General features: G+C 40.6%; 1 protein-coding gene across 3 annotated transcripts in view; it reads right to left on the bottom strand.

Annotated features, from left to right (window-relative positions):
* Window positions 1-4,624: 4,624 nt before the first annotated feature.
* The window catches only part of cpt1ab (carnitine palmitoyltransferase 1Ab (liver)), a 32,869-nt gene continuing 21,176 nt past the window's right edge, over window positions 4,625-16,317 (bottom strand). For all 3 annotated transcript variants that reach the window (XM_088934718.1, XM_088934716.1, XM_088934717.1), the window contains exons 10-19: window positions 16,108-16,303; window positions 15,453-15,641; window positions 14,360-14,465; window positions 12,931-13,047; window positions 10,609-10,773; window positions 9,837-9,968; window positions 9,360-9,512; window positions 8,007-8,120; window positions 7,336-7,428; window positions 4,625-6,358 (exon numbers count right to left, since the gene is read on the bottom strand). In XM_088934718.1, coding sequence (XP_088790844.1) covers window positions 6,272-6,358; window positions 7,336-7,428; window positions 8,007-8,120; window positions 9,360-9,512; window positions 9,837-9,968; window positions 10,609-10,773; window positions 12,931-13,047; window positions 14,360-14,465; window positions 15,453-15,641; window positions 16,108-16,303 — 1,352 coding nt within the window. In that variant the 3' untranslated portion in view covers window positions 4,625-6,271. The remainder of the gene's footprint in view (window positions 6,359-7,335; window positions 7,429-8,006; window positions 8,121-9,359; window positions 9,513-9,836; window positions 9,969-10,608; window positions 10,774-12,930; window positions 13,048-14,359; window positions 14,466-15,452; window positions 15,642-16,107; window positions 16,304-16,317) is intronic.

Below are 16,317 nucleotides of genomic sequence, written 5' to 3'. Positions count from 1 at the left end.
GGTACAAAATATTGAGACAAGAAAATATTGAATTTTCACCATATCCTGGTGTAAATGATGGCCAAAAGATGTACTTCACGTGACAGATATGACCATTATCTATTAAATGTCAAATAATTTCCCCTTTAAAATAGGGGTTCCCATCTCTAGACTTCAGAATCCCAAAAATGTTAATGTGTCTTTAGACTGTGAACAGCTTAAGGCTGAGGAGATTAAATAAACTGGAGTAGCTGAAACTTGAACTTGATCAATTTAGCATTTCTCCCAGGTGAAGAGCTATTCATACCCTGTGGAGATACTGAAAACCTGCTGAACTGTGGACACCAGGACCAGAGCTGGGAAGCCCTGCTTTGAGAGACTTAAGGCATGACGAAAAACGCCAACAATATCCCTCTGCACAGCACTGTGCACACGGCAGCACAGCAGTGCCATCAGTGACAAACTGCAGGCACAGTGAAACCTACAGCTGGCTACTTTTAGAAAGTGCAAGTCAAGGTTTAAGGTTTCAGTGTCTGGTGGAGCATTTCCAGCTTGGTAATTAGAAATGCAATTTAAAGAACATCGTATCAGGCAGCTTTCTATTGAATCCCCACACTGCAAATTATTACACCAAGGGGCTGGAAAAAAGGGGGTGAGAGAATGTCCCAAAATATAGAGAAATATCCTTTTTTTTGCATTCTATAAATATTAACACTAACATGGAGCCTGAAGAATTCTGGTAGGTTAATTGGCTTCTAGGAAAACTGGCTGTGGTGTGAGTTTAATTTGTGTGAAACAGATCTAAACAAGGCTACTCATCTGATATGGTGCTCTCACCAAACTCATCGCTTGGTCCCATTCTTTTCACTCGATGCAGTGAGTCTGCCTGAACAAACTGGGGCCTGTTTCATGCTTGGAATTTTATTTTTATTTTCACTTTTATGTCTTTCCTGCACTAGACCACCTATTTGCCCGTTCAGCCAGGTGCTGGAGATGTGTCGCAGTGAATGGAAATAATTAGGAACAGAACTATTTACTTTCCTCGGTTATTTCTGCTTTTGTACCCTGAAGTGTCAACACAAGTGTTTCATCCTCATGAAATCTACTGTACTTCTCCCCAGTGGGTGCCAAAGGCCCATTCGGCGTATTAATACTTTTCATCTAACGATTGAAATGTGGCATTGCCGATCCCCCTAGACTCTCCCACAGACGCGGGTGCTGGCCTCTTGTGAATGGGAGTCAGCACGCAGACAGCTGCAGGGCACTGTTCCGCAGAGAGGCTAGGAAGGGTTAAAAACCAGGCCGCCCATGAATCTCGCATGCGAACCAGGCAACTGTCCTGTAACGTAAGCCGCGAGACGGAAGCGAGGTTTCGATGGGTGGTGTTGCCCTATACATGCTTCCTGCTTCCCCTCCTCCCATCCCTCACACTGACAGGTTTATATGTCTCCTTTTAATTTGGGGATTTAAATGTAGAATACTATTCGAATGCATGCGATTCCAGGTTTATTTATAAGCTTAAAAATGGAACTCTCTCAGGACTTCCATTTAAGCCCATGCAATCGGTCGCAAGACGGTTCCTCAGGGGAACCGCTGCTGAGAGAGACGGGGTTAAAGTGAAGGCCGGTTGGCCAGACTTGGCAATTGGCATCCTGCATTGACGAGTCTTGCATTAACATCTGAAAAGCGAAATGTTTTAAAATGTATATTTTCATTCCAATTGGCTTTCACCCTGACTTTTGTCTTTTTAGTAAAAGAGTACGGTGATAAAAGAAACAACTTTATTGATCATATTATATAAGAATTAGTATTGTTTAACCAAAACACTACACACGGCTACAGCCGTCAAGAACAGGCTGATGATTTAATGTATTTCATCATAGTCACAGAACTTCCCTACACAAGTGTGGATTGGTGCAACTGGAACACTAAATACAAGGTGTCTTCTTTACCCAAGTAATGTCGACGCACAGGACCTCTGAAATACATAGTTAGAGGTCCAGGTGTTTTTAATTGTCCAGTGAGACACTATGGTCTTGGTCGCCATATTCCCCAGATCTGAATCCTACTGTCGACTTTGAGTAACAGGACCAAACTGGTTAGGGGAAATCAATCTGCAGATGTTCTATAATTGCTTCTTGAGATATGAAGAGTACAGAATTGCCATTTTCTGAGTCCAAAAAACAATGTGAACATTTCTGTGAATTTTCACAAGTCCAACATAATGGGGGTTATTTTTTCATAATGTCTGTAAACACCAACATTTATCTGAATGTTTATCTGAAGAGAAGAGAAGATCATTGTCACCTTCCCATACATTCTAACTCACTGGTGCTCAGTCCTGCTCCTGAAGTACCCCAGGGTCTGCTGTTTTCTGTTCCATCTGTGATCACAATCAGCAGTGCTTTTTTACTGCCAGTAATTGATCAGCTTGTTTAGGCGTTTTTTTTTCTGCACCAGGCCTTGGATTCAAAAATACCCCCAGTATAGTGGTTTTCAGTCCTGCTTCTGAGTAACCACTGAGTCTTCTTGTTTTTGTTTCAAACAAAAGTGCTTAATTACAGGCTACATATTTCAATTTTCTTTCACAGCTCTTAAAAAAGGTGAGTGAGATGTGTAATTGGTATGACCTCTGATAATTAGTGAGTTAATTGTTCACTGACTGCTTTCATCCAGGTGTGCTCCCTGAAATATAACCAAGTAGGCTTACACCGCATTGACTTACAGTACTGTGGCAGTGTTATTCCTGCAGGGTCATTCCTACCTGTCTGTTCAGAAATTTCTAATTATAAAGTTGAGGAGAGACTGCATCACGTTCTGTGTGTTGACATTCTTGGAAATAACGCACTCTAACAGCGGGCTTATTTGAAAGCAAGGCCTTGATTGCAGAGAAAAGCCTATACATACAGGTCATTTATCAGTGGTGTTTAAGCACCCATTGGAAACAAAAAATATCAGACACAGGGTTACTCTATTGCCACGACTAAGAACCACTGCTCTAAGCAGTAGAATGTAAGGCACAAAGAGTGGACAAGGGGTCCCTCTTGTGGTGATCAGGGGAAACTTATTTTTTGCAGAGCATGTTTTTACTCTGTTATGCACACTGGAAGGAAAAGTACATTCCCTATGTTAAACAAATCCAAACTAAATATTGGCCTGTTAAATGCTAGTTGAGTTCATGTTTCACTTTATAACCTGAGCATGCTGTTTTCTCAGTGGGAAAATCAGGTGTGACTTTAGCATGATGGGGAATACGTTATGAAGGTTATGAGTGCAGGGCTGCAAGATGTGTGGGTTTTTACTTTGCTAGTTGTTAGAATGCGTCTCTGGTGCAATCATGATAATTGCTGGGTCCCAGGTGAGACCCCCCCCCCCGCCCCCTACTTTATTCACTGGAACTGCAGCAGGAAGATTGTCACCTTTGCAAAGGAATGGAGTTTGCCATCCAAAGTTTACGTTAATGGAATAAATCTAATGGAATTAAATTCTGCTCGACAATGTAGTTCTCCTACTCTCAATCCCACTTCCTTCAAAATCATAGAAAAATGGATGGGACTTTAATGACTCTCGATAATTGTTTTATCTCCTTTCTCATGTGTTATGTTGGATGTTGCTCTCCTCATCAACATTTTTCTACATCACTAGAATTCCTAGGTTTCCTACCTAGAAACGGATATAACAGATAGGTAGGTAGGTATTTCTAATCCTAACACCAAACAGGATTCATTCATAAACCTGCAGATATAGGCCACAACACTTTTTGCAGCCTAGCTTATATGCTCTCCTGAAGCAAGGACAGCCCTAAAAGCATGTGATAATGCTTAGTAAAATGAGTGAGAGTTTCAGTTTCAAGGTCCCCTCTCGGATCTCTCAATGCGACTGGCAAGAGGCTGTGGGGTACAAAAAGAACAATTTCTGTTCAGCATTCGGTTTGTACTCCTCCCCACATTACCAGTGTCATTAACTGCGAACAGAAAAGGGCACACTGCTTCGGAAGGCGAGTGAGAATACAGCACAGCTGTGACATATTACAGTATGTTTCTGCACTAGCGGCTGTGTTGATCACTTGCTGAAAAAAGTGTTGCGATTTGCTCTAAGAAGCTTGGGTGACACCTCTGAGCTCTGTTAAGGATGTAAATGATTTTTGTGCCAGCTGTTTATTTTGAGAGGCTGTTAGAAATTTAGGCAGGGGACTCTGGTCCTTTCAGCAAGTAGCTACCATGGCCCAGACATCTGTCTGTGTGTGTGGTCATTGCCAGTCACCGTCTTCTTGCAGCCCGGACACATATGATCTCATAAAGCATGGACAGCCCCAAAAATCATGTGGTGAAAATCCAGTTAGTAAAAACAATTCACATCGTGGTCTCTGAGCCCTTCTCCTACAGAAGAGGTCGGTCCTCCATCATTTCAGTCAAGAACTATGCGACTGTCAGCAACTCTATTTTTTAATATCTCCTTGACCAAGCCAAAGAGCACTGGGAGCAAAATGTTGTGGTCAGTAGATGTCTTTCAACCAGCATATTTATCAGTGACCAACTGTCAATTCCATTTAGATGGATTTATGAAAAAAGGGGTATATTCCAAATTAAAATAACTGTTGTAGCATGGTTTTGAATCCATATAAATCAATACTAGAAAAAAGCTATTGAGTTTTGGCAATCTTTATTGTCCTGGGAAATCTTACTTTTGGTTTCTGAGTTCTTGTACATAAGTTGTGAAATAGTCAGCTTGTGTAATTGTACAATCTCAGCATTAAATCCATGCAACAAGCACTACAGCCATACAAATGTGAAATCAGCAATAATATTCATGAATAACAACAAAAGGATGGAATACCCCTTAACTGAAAATTCAAGTACGTTTTTTTCTTTTTAATGATAAAGTACATACAACACTAAATCTGCTGTTAATGTTGAACTGCCTCACACTTCCAATCAAAAACAATGTGTCCTGAACCAATCACATTTAGCCAGACTTGCAAAGTTTCTCTTTATTCAAAGGGTTATCAGAACCATTGAAAAAAAATGCAACTGTCTTTAGTAAAAAAATGCATGCATGTTTGTTACTGTATTTGTACATAATTTTAGTTCCGTTCATACTTTGTGTTTTGTCAAGTGTAACAAAATGATTCTAATAACACTTACCATTAAAAAAGGAAACAAATGCAACAACAAAAGACACAATTCTTACCATCATTTTCTGTTATCCACTTAAGTCTTCCCAACCAACAACCTTCAGTGTAAAGCACTTCATTTTCTTAAAGATCAATATCAAAAGATGATAACTGTCCTAGCACAGAGGCTCCTAGGAAGCCAGAGAATGCAGGCTTCAGTCTGAGAAGACCTACAATTCCCATTATTTAATATCATCTGTCAATATTGCCTCGGCAAACAATAATGATGTACATCAACTCACCAATCCATTACAGAACAGATAGTGTAACTGATTTAAGGCTTAAAATTAGAAACATAAATGCCCACACAATTAAACCAGTTCTAACATTGAGCTAATGTGATGGTCCTTGCTGAAATTTAGCTGGTATAGTAACTTTGATCCAGACTGGCAAAGCTTCCAGACCAGTGGTTTAGGCAGCAGTACAGAACCAGGACTCACCCAACAGTTCTGGGAGACAAAAAGGGTTAAACATGCTTTTTGCCTGTCTATCTCACCTGACAGTGTAAAACGAGAGCTGTCCTGATGCATACCAACCAGCACAGCTACTATTTTCTGAATTGTGATTTGTCACTTCATCTACAGCTACTGGAAAACAAGTGTCATTTCTGCAATTCATTGCAGAACGCCTAATGTGGATACAGAGTTAAAAACCTGAGTGAGAATGAAGATAAACTATATTTCTACTTTAAATTAATCAAATAATATAGCAGCTTATACGGTTACTGCACACCCATAACAGTGCAAGACCTTTCATCATTCTAGACTGTAAATGCTGTCACAAAATTCCCGTTTCACGTCTGATGTGCCCCTTGCAAATCACAACCTTACCATCTTTCCCTTTCCTTCACTCTTCATTCCAGTAGAAAACTCATAAGGCAGCAGTGCATACAATCTTTTAGAACAGGTCTGAATATCACATACGAAAACTGCTTTTATCCCACAAAATTTGAACATAGCCTTGAACACAATATCAGTTTAACTTCTATTATTTTTAGCCTTTCCTTGTATTTTGTACTCATTACATTAGAATTAAAACCCAAAATACATTTGTACAAGTTTATGGAACAATATTTTTGGAGCCTTTCTTCTTTTAGCTTTTGCCCAGGCAGGAAGTGCATCACTTGACAGGCTTATTGTCCAGCTCAAAGAGGTTGAGGATGTCAAGCATGGCCTGTGTGATGTTGTTTCCAAAGCGATGGGAATCCTGTGCAGAAAAAAATGGAGTTCATGACTGAAATTCAGAAGCTGAAATATACCCTCCCCTGCTATGTGTAAATACATTATAAACTAGACCTTACTGTTAAATACTAGAGCTCTTGAAAAGGTCAATAAAAGTAACTCAGGTTTGTGAGCCTGCAATGAAAATACACTAGAACACTATGGAACAGTCTCCTCTAGTGCAGGACATCTGAACACGTATTTGCCTACAGCTCTTCCCACAGTTTTTTCAGGATATGACAACTCATTTCTAGGAAAAATTGGGATAACAAATCACAAACCTACTCATACAAAATGTCATGAAACAGGTCATCAAAAGTCTTGAAACCTGCAAAGATCAATTATACGTTCCAATAAGTGTGTGGACACTGTATTGAAATCCAGAAGACTGCTGAGGGGTCTCGGCAAAAAAATACTGAAATCCTGTGTTTAAATATCATTCCTGGACCATAATATAAATTTAATTCTCAACCTTAAGTGTCAAATCTCTTGCAGAAGCTGTTTTTTGAGGATGTCTTTAAATTCATAATGGTAAAAACGCTGACACAATAGTAACAGTCGTTAAACCCATTAAATTATTTATAGACCTGTGGGTCTTGAGGTCAGCAGTTTATCTCCCCTGATCAAGTGGAAAAGAACACTGGAAAATTAGTCCTTAAGATAGATCACTGTTAAAGTGAGAGTGAACTTTCTCACAGTTAAATTTCCAAAGTTACAGTGTTTATTTCTAAGCTGCAAGTGATAATCACAGCCCTCATTAGAAATGTGCACATTGTGAGACTTCATGATTCATATCCTTTTGTTAGAGTGGCAGATGTTATGACTCCACGAGGCACGTATAAATAGGAATGTCATCTTGTGACTGCATTTTAGAACAAAGTATTCTACCAAATGCTCTATATTGTGTGAACAGCAAATGCACCTTCCAGCCCTAAGCTGGTTGCATTGTGGCTCTTTGCTCACCGTCTCATGACTGGAGAGTTTGCTGGAAATGTGGAAGTTGATGTGGTTTTCTCCAATAATGATGTAAGACACTCCATATCCATCATCAGCCACCTGAAAAAGACAAGTTGTATTTGCAACAGTTTCTTGCACAAGCACCTTCCTAAGGTAATCCATGTAGTGTGTATGTTTCCTGTGGGTGGGAGATGGCATATCATAGCACAAGTGTCTTGGGCGAAATGAGTGGCCAAAAAAAACCTACATGAAGCCACCATCTTCAATGAAAGGAAACTGAAACTGAAAAAAAAACCACTGGCAACTACTCTCACACAGTTTTTCTGAAAGTACAGTTTTGAAAGACCTGCCATATGAAAATGAATACCTCACCAAAAAGTGTGACTTTTTCCTTGCCTGTCGCATAATTTGATATGACGGACCACCTGGGTTTTTGTCATATATACCACTCAATGTTGGAGACATGCCTTCACGTCATGTCATCCAGCTCTGAGGAGCACTATGTCCCCTGCAGAAAAGACTCACATGAGGAGGACGCGGATTAGCCCTGTAGTCAATGGTGAATGACAAAAACCCACATGGGTGTTTTGGTCTGCTCAATTTTGTGCTTTAGGTTTTGGCAAAGTTCTAATTTTCCTGCTGTCAAGGCTGCTCACTGTGGCAGAGTGAGCACTCACCGGTCCAAAGCCGCCACCGCTGGTCACGTGATTTGGGTTGTTGCGCAGGTCGAAGAGCTCCAGCTGCTGGTGGGGTGTCTGGCTGGTGGACAGCCTCCAGGGCTCTGACAGCACCTGGGGGAAAACCAAAGCAAGTGTAATTCCCCATGAGGGAAAGGAGCTGGTGTGACAGAGAGGCCTGTGTGGAACTATTCACTCCTATTCACTATTCACTAATTAAGAGGCTCTAAGAACTGCCAGGAGGCAAACGCTTTCAGTGTAGAGGGAGGGAAACTGGGAGACAGAGAGGTGAAAATGGCCCATAGCTGAGAGAATAGTCTAGATGGCACAGGTTGAGTTTCAATTAGACTCAACAGACAGATATGTGGTCATTATGAAAGAAGCCAACAAAAAAGCTGCTGCTGCTTTGTCAGGGGAGCTAGTGTTGTTTACAGAGAGTGATCCATGGCCAAAGAGGATCAGCCAGGATAGTTAGAGAAGAAAGAAGATGCCAGATATGAATGGTGATCTGATGCTTGGTGAAGAGTTTAAGTTATTTTAGTGAAGACTGTAATTGGATGACACAAGGTGAGTCTAATCAAAGACTCCAGTGTCTTGTGATTTATGAGAACTTCAAGTGAAGAGTTAATGAGAAGATCTAGTGATGTGTGTGAGTAGAGCGAAGTTAAGAGCAAGCTAGAAAGAAGATTGTACACACTTCCCAGAGAGGGGAGCAATGGGAGAGCCTGAAATAGGAGACCACTTAATCCACAGGAGACTGAAATGCATTGTGATTGTGGTGGTGTATGCTTGTGTTGTCACAGTGAGATTAGGTTTGCCTAATGTTCAGAAGGTGAAGAGAGATTTACATTTTACATTATGAGGCACAGACTAAAATATAGCCACTAAATAAATCCAGTGGTTCCCAAAATGCAAATTGTCCGAGCTCTGGTAGGGTGAACAGAATTCAAGTCTATTGTATTTTTTTTGAAAGTTTAGATTTGCCATCTGTTAGCTTTACTCTATGATACATACACCAGCACAGGAGAGGCAGCGTCATACACACTTTCAACAGAAACAGGCTATTGTCAAAGATGTGCGCTTGTCAGCCCCACAGAGCCAATGGGGAAAAAGCCATCAATTGGTTTTCTCACAGACAACACCACAAGCTCACAGGACCTGGTTACCTGACAAGGGTTGCAGTTGTGATAGTCTGGAAGTCACCTGCCCTGTCAATCTCACTCAACTTCATGTAGTGGTTCCCAGTCCTGGTCCTGGTACCCTACACATCTGTTGTTTTTTGTGGTTCTGTTTTTCTATCTGGTATGTATCATCACCTCTTAAGTTAAAACAAATTTATTGTAGGACATTTACCTGCTTGAGGAATGGGGAGTCAACTCCAAGATACTTGGACACAACGTAGAGACAGAAGAGGTGACGGTCAATGCCTTTTCCAGTCATGGCCAAACGGTACATATGCTGGTGTTTCTCAGCTGCACGTTTAAACAGCTTAATCTTCTCTTCTTTCTTGAAGAAGAAAGCAAAATTAGTAAGCAACTGAAATAGCCAAGTTATTAAGAACATGACAAGAATGAACTTGTTACAACAAGCCTATACTTGAAAATCCTCACCATCCATTCTTATGTATACCATGCATTGATAACTGTATAAGAAATAGTTTCTTACCTTAGTGTCCAACCGGTTTTTAACCACTGCCGTGTATACCACTACATTCTTCTCTCTGAACTGAAGTTGCAGAAACTATCCATCTTACTATTCCCTGTACAAATCTAAGTGAAGACGAGTGTTCTGAGCTGTTTCGGCTGATCTGAAGGGCCAGGTCTCTCTTACCGTTGCAGAGTTCATCATGGCTCGTACAAACTCGCTGCTCTCCACTGTGCAGGAGCGCACTGTTTCTGTCCTCCCTTCTCGGAAGAGACGCGTCATTGAAGCTTCATAGGTCAGACAGAACTTGCCTTTGTCCTGCCAGAAAACCACACACTCCTTTACATTTAAGCAAAAGTAGGCTAAAAGCTGGGTTAGTTGTTTTGAGCATGTCACACCTGAAACTTACTGGGGGAAAAGGCTTATGCCAAAAGGTAACCTAAACCTCCACCTAGCTGTCTAATAACTTACTGTACAAGCTTGTGAACTAGCTACCTTATTATTGTAACTAAAAAATATTATCCTGAAGAAAACGTTATTTGACCACAACGACTAGTTTGGTTATAGAGGATTCATCCAAGTTGTGGGCTACCCATGATGCTGCCCGAGGAAGAGCTCTGTGTTTGAAACGTGTTGCTATTTGCTATTTTCTGTCTGCATCTAGTTATTACGGTGTTCATTAGGCTATTCAGGTACTGTTTTATATTTTGTGCTCATTGAGGCAGTAAATCTGTTTCCACTTTAAAATTAAGTGATAAGTGATGAAGAGACACATATTTGTCTGTGACCAGATGATTCAGGGTTGAAGAAATGTGTTTTTTTTCTACATCTTACTAACACTGCTCTCAAGGGTATTCGAGCTGTGAACCATGATGTATATGTCCCTTCTACTTTCTCTTAAAAACCACTGAAAATGTAGGTTCCTTTCCTTCAAAGTATGTAGATTCAGCCATCTTACCCTGAAATGTGCAAGCTGCAGGGCAATCTGAATGAAGGCATCGGGGCTGGTCTTGCATTTCTTGATTAGCCCCTTCCCAAAGGTGTTGAAGGGGACAATGTGGATGTCAACATCATCGGACAGAGCTTTGGCAACCGTGAAGGAACTGTCTATTACGCCCTGGCACTGGAACACAAGGCAGAGAACAGCAGACCAGTGGGTAAAGCAGTGCATCTTGGTTCCTCTACACTAGTAATGGTCACAGGTGTACAATGCAGGGTTAAACTGGAACAGATAAGTCAAATGTAGTTCACGATAATGGGTGTGCTTAGAATAAATAACTTCAAACAATGTATTTAATGTAGCTAACAAACTAAACATTAAGTATGAAAGGAACTGAATTCTCTTAATTAGTGCAGCGTCTACACAAGTGAATAAAAAAATTCAAAATGAACCAAGAACACAACACAACACAATGTGATCAGCTAGTATATAATGTATTTCAAGCCAGACCAAGAAGCTCCCTTGATACTCATGCAGTGTAAATATGCAGTACACTGAGTATTAAAACAAAAATACAAACAGTATGCTTAAGGATCACCAGGGGGAGACAGACTACAGAATATGAAGGGCTAAATAGCCGACTTGAATCTTTGGCTCTGTAGTGCTTATATACTGGATTTTGCACAGATTAACCAAGAAGAACCTTGAAATGAGGATTTCCTTCAATTAGCAGTCTAACACTGAGCATGCAGAACAGTCAAAACCCATTTTCTACTATACTGAATTATCTATTTTAAAAATACTGCCAAATCGAATCATTTTATACCTATATATATAGTGGAACTGTACATAGGGTTGCCATGAGTCGACGTCGACTCGACGGCACTTAACAACAACAACATAGTGATACTATGACTGAGTTACTGTTATTAAAGGCATTTTTAAGAAATTAATGCAATAGCCTCCCACTAAAACAAATGTTAATCCTTTGTCTCCATCAAGACAGATCTTGATCTGCACAGAGAAACATCAGCTCCTTTATTAGAGAGTCCCACTTGATTTGTTGGCTACCATTCTTAAATGATCTAATTAATCTGAAGAATCACAGCCTACTTTTTCCGTCTCATTAAACGCCTTTGTGATCAAAGGCCTAGCAGTTTTTCTATAATCTGTTGTAGGAACAAAGTTCAGATAAGGAAGCAAGGAGCCTGACAAAGGGTAGTGACACTGACTCCTGTGCTCCTGATCTCTTTGGCACAGACTAAACAGCCTATGGCAATCCCATACACCTGTCCAGATTTGAATAAACCACCCTGCATGTCAGGTATAATAAGGTTTCTGAACTGATACGCAGCCACACATACAGTACATGAGACCATTGCTCCTACATTGTTTTGCATACTGTATGTGGGGGACGAGTAAATTAACTGGGATCTCTCTTGTTAAAACACAACTTTAAGGGGATATCTTGAGCCAAACTGAAATCCAACAAAAACTATTGCAGACACCAGTTCAGAACATAACTGTAGTTGTTAGTAAGTGCATGCCCTAAAACATTTCCAAAGGCCACAGTTACACTCTGAAATATCAGCCTTCTCAACCATTTAAAATTGTTCCATGTGTATCAACCCCTGCACTGATGTCACTGCCACATACAGTACACTGCTCGTAGACATGCTAACATGTCCACATGCACACAGCTTTGAGCTGTGAAAAATCCAGGCTAAGGTGGATTCGTAAATTACTAGGCAGCAATATTTTGGTCAGATATTAAATAAATAATTATGTATACATTTCCACATTACTAGCAATAACATACTTGTCAAATACTATGGTACCTATGCGATAAATACACTAGAGGGTAGGCATGATCGCTCTTGGGGGCTCAGAGTTTGCATTTTGTGGAAAATAGCAAATTAACGTTTGATATTTGTAATATTTTGATTATGTCAATTTGTAATCTTCCAAAAGAAGAAGGTGTATATACCATTGCTGTTTCTGTAAACATTTATTCTAGGTTTAAAAATTTAGAACATTGATGATTTTGTAATGAAAAATGTTTATGGAAGGGATAAGGTTATGTCTTGGAGTATGTTTGTTTCTTTAAAATAACTTCTTTGGGTATTTCTGTGGTTTCTGCACTTCTGTAACTGTTTCAACATCACACTGCTATCTATACTCTTAGCTACACTTTAACCGAAAACTACTACAAAAGCCGACACAGCCAACACGATATAATGATATACATAGTACACTTAACCCACTACTCAATTTTGCAAAATCAGAAGACAAAGAAAAGCTGTGCTTGCGTCCACCACACCTCCAGATTTAAGAGCTCACCTCTTCTGTGATGTCCCACTGCAGTCTCTGAGGGCCGGGAATACTGGAGTTGAGCTCTCCTTTGCAGTGCCCATCCTCCGTGTAACCGAGCTGGAAAGAATCGATTGCCAGGACTTGCTGCAAAACAGGAACAGTGCAGACATGCTCACAGATCATTTCTGCAGTAGAGTAAACCAGCATCACAAATAATCCGCCACAAACTGGTCAAGGGAATTTAATAGTTTAAACTCGGCACAGATTCAGGTGTTCAGTTTCAGGGCACCAACCATGCAAAATCAGGAGAATATCAGCAACAAGACTCTCAGCTGTAACCTTCCTTATAGTATTGACACAGAACCCTGAAGTAGTAAAATCAGAAGCCATGAAATTGCAAGAATTCACTTGTGAGCTACAACAGCTATTATCACCCTGCAATTCACAAAGGGCAACTCAAGCTCCGCAGGTGTGACTGAGCCTGGTCAGTACCTGGGAGGGAGACCTCCTGGAAAAACTGAGGTTGTTGCTGGAAGAGGTGTTAGTCGGACCAGTAGGGAGCGCTCACCCTGTGGTCTGTGTGAGTCCTAATGCCCCAGCATAGTGACAGGGACACTATACTGTAAAAAAAAAAGGTGCGACTTGAAACTGAGGCCCTGACTCTCTGTGATCATTAAAAATCCCAGGACGTTTCTTGAAAAGAGTAGGGTTGTTGCCCCAGTGCCCTGGCTAAATTTCTCCCTGGCCTTTACCAATCATGGCCTCCTAATAATCCCCATCTATAAATTGCCTTCATCAGCCGTCGCATCATCCAGGTGGGGCTGCACACTGGTAGTGGAGGGGAATCCCCATTACCTGTAAAGCATTTTAAGTGGAGTGTCCAGAAAAGCGCTATATAAATGTAAGGATTATTATTATTACCAAGGCACAAAACAGAGCCGAAAACAAACAATTTCCTGTATTCAACTGACATTTAAGTCAAGATGGCAAAGAGGAAGTAGCTCCAGAAATAATATAAATTAAAAATAAAGAAGTTGTGTCATAGTATTAATTTTAGCTAACATATGCATAAGAAAATACAGGATGCTTTCTCATACAACCATAAATCAATTTATAAATGTATAATGTCTGTTAAAATTTATAGCCTCAAGTGTTCTATAGTGACAGTGTACTGTACATATGGTGATCCCATTCATTAAGACGTAGGCAAACATTAAATTAGCTTATTGGCAAAAATGCTAATATTCATTTACACAATTGCAAAAATGAAAGAGAAATCTCCGGATCAAGAAAATGAGGGAATTTGCTGAAATATATGTCTGAAAGAAACTGATTGAAAAGGCCACTAATCACACATTTCTACACAGGTTCCTGCTTAAATGCATGCAAGTATTAGTTGAGCAGATACGATTCTCTTTGCTTTGTGAGTGCAGGAATGGTCTTATCTGTGTCGTACCTCCCACAGGTGTCCTACAATAGGGGCATCAGCCCAGGAGTGCTCTGCATTCAGCCCCATGGTTCCATTCTTGTAGACAATGAAAGTGAAAGATTTATCAAACCACCTAATAAAAAAATAACAAATTTACAAAACATTTAAAAGTTAGCCAAGTCTTAAACACGTTTTGTATAAAGATTAATGCAAATCCATACTTACATTAAAGTAATGTTACTAACTGACCTATTCTAAAGCGACTAATTCTGTACTACAGCTGGGACAGTACAAAATTGTACAGACTTATCTGTAGAGTTGGAAGATATTTTCTTATAAAGTCAGTTCCCATTGGGAACTTTTTTGATTGAGAAACAGTTGTCCTTATCTTTCACGACTTGAACTAGCCCCAGATCTCCATCCTGCTGAAACCTAATGGAACTAGTAAAAAACGCAACTCGATCCTACACACCATTATTATTCATCACATCCACTGAAGGCTATCCTACAAGAATAATGGGATGGAACAAGACTTTGGACACATGCTGAATCCTGTTCAGGATCCTCTTTCTGCTCCCTGCAGCCCAACACAGGGCTTAGCAGGAGTTCTCAATATTTGTCAAAAAATCAAGTTAAAGGCATAATTAAAATCAACTGGAAACTGGGAGAACTAAAGGAATAGGATGGATTTCAGAAGAATCAGGTCAATTGGTACACCCAGCTTATTCGTCAATTCCTCAACGTTACAGGACAGTCTCTACAGGACCAGTTGGCACCAGAATGGCTGCTGTGCACACAATTAGGCCACAGAAAACCACAGGAAGGCCCAGGTGGATTGTGACTGTACTGTGGCACACTGCCTGCAGGCCTCACAAGCCTTTCAATACGAGACAAATCACATCTTTTGTGTCATTAAAATACACGTTTCCTTGGTGGCCAACACGACCCTGGCTCCATGAATAATTACATTTTCATTCAAGCCCGTCTAACAACAAACGACTCTGCAGGTGGTTGTGTCCGCAGTTGTGGGAGCACGTTCACGTGCCCGATTCTTACATCTCACAGGCCCTGCAGAGACCTGCGGCTGTTACATCTCTCTGTTTGCGAACGGGGAGCTCACCTGTCATAGCACTTGCCATGAAGCAGAGATTTGGCATAGTTGCTCAGAGAGTCCACAGGGCTGTCCTTCACGAAACCCTGCTCGGTATCATCCAGAGTCATGAAGAAGGCTGCCTTCTCCACAGTGTCCAAGGCTTGCTTATTCTTCCCTTTACCGAAATAGGCCTGACGAGCACTGGCCCAGGGCACTCTTGGAAAGTAAGTGAGAGAGCAAGGTGTTCCGTCAAGCTCAATTCTGTTTTGACTTCATTCCTACTTTACAAAATATTCTAACAGGCATAACTTATTGTAACAAAAACACTCCTTCAAATCAAGCACTGTCAGAGCACAATTATACTATTCACAACTGCAGCCCTTCAACAAATTTCTGGAAGTTCTTAACCAATGTTCATTAATGATAACGAACAGACAAGCCAGCAGTAATTTTGGTAACAGTAGATTCAGTAAAATCAGTAATATTTTACCAATTATCTCCTGTGTTTAATGTGTTGTTGGTGTTAATATCAAAAAGATATTGACATTTATTAGAAGCAATTAAGTTGAACTTTACTTTTTACTTCCAGATAAATCACTAAGACAGTATTTTATCATAAGACACTTTACACACTGATGATATGATATGATAAAAGAGGACAAGGTGTTCAGAGCAACCTCACCTGTCTCCTGCTGTCAGGGCAGCCAGTTTCTCCTCTCCTGGCTGTGGTTCAGACTTGTCTGCCAGAATTCTCTCCATCTGCTGCTCAATCTCCCTGGGCTTCAGCAGACGCCCATCATGATACATCCACACCTTGAAGAAGCGCCCCTTGTGGTAAACCACAATGTGCTTGCTGTCCCTCATGTGTTGAAGGGTGTCTAGATTCGCACAC

The sequence above is a fragment of the Atractosteus spatula genome, chromosome 16, assembly GCF_055471065.1.
Source record: "Atractosteus spatula isolate fAtrSpa1 chromosome 16, fAtrSpa1.hap1, whole genome shotgun sequence".
In the NCBI taxonomy this organism is placed as follows: Eukaryota; Metazoa; Chordata; class Actinopteri; order Semionotiformes; family Lepisosteidae; genus Atractosteus; species Atractosteus spatula.
This window is presented reverse-complemented; position numbering and strand designations above follow the sequence as displayed.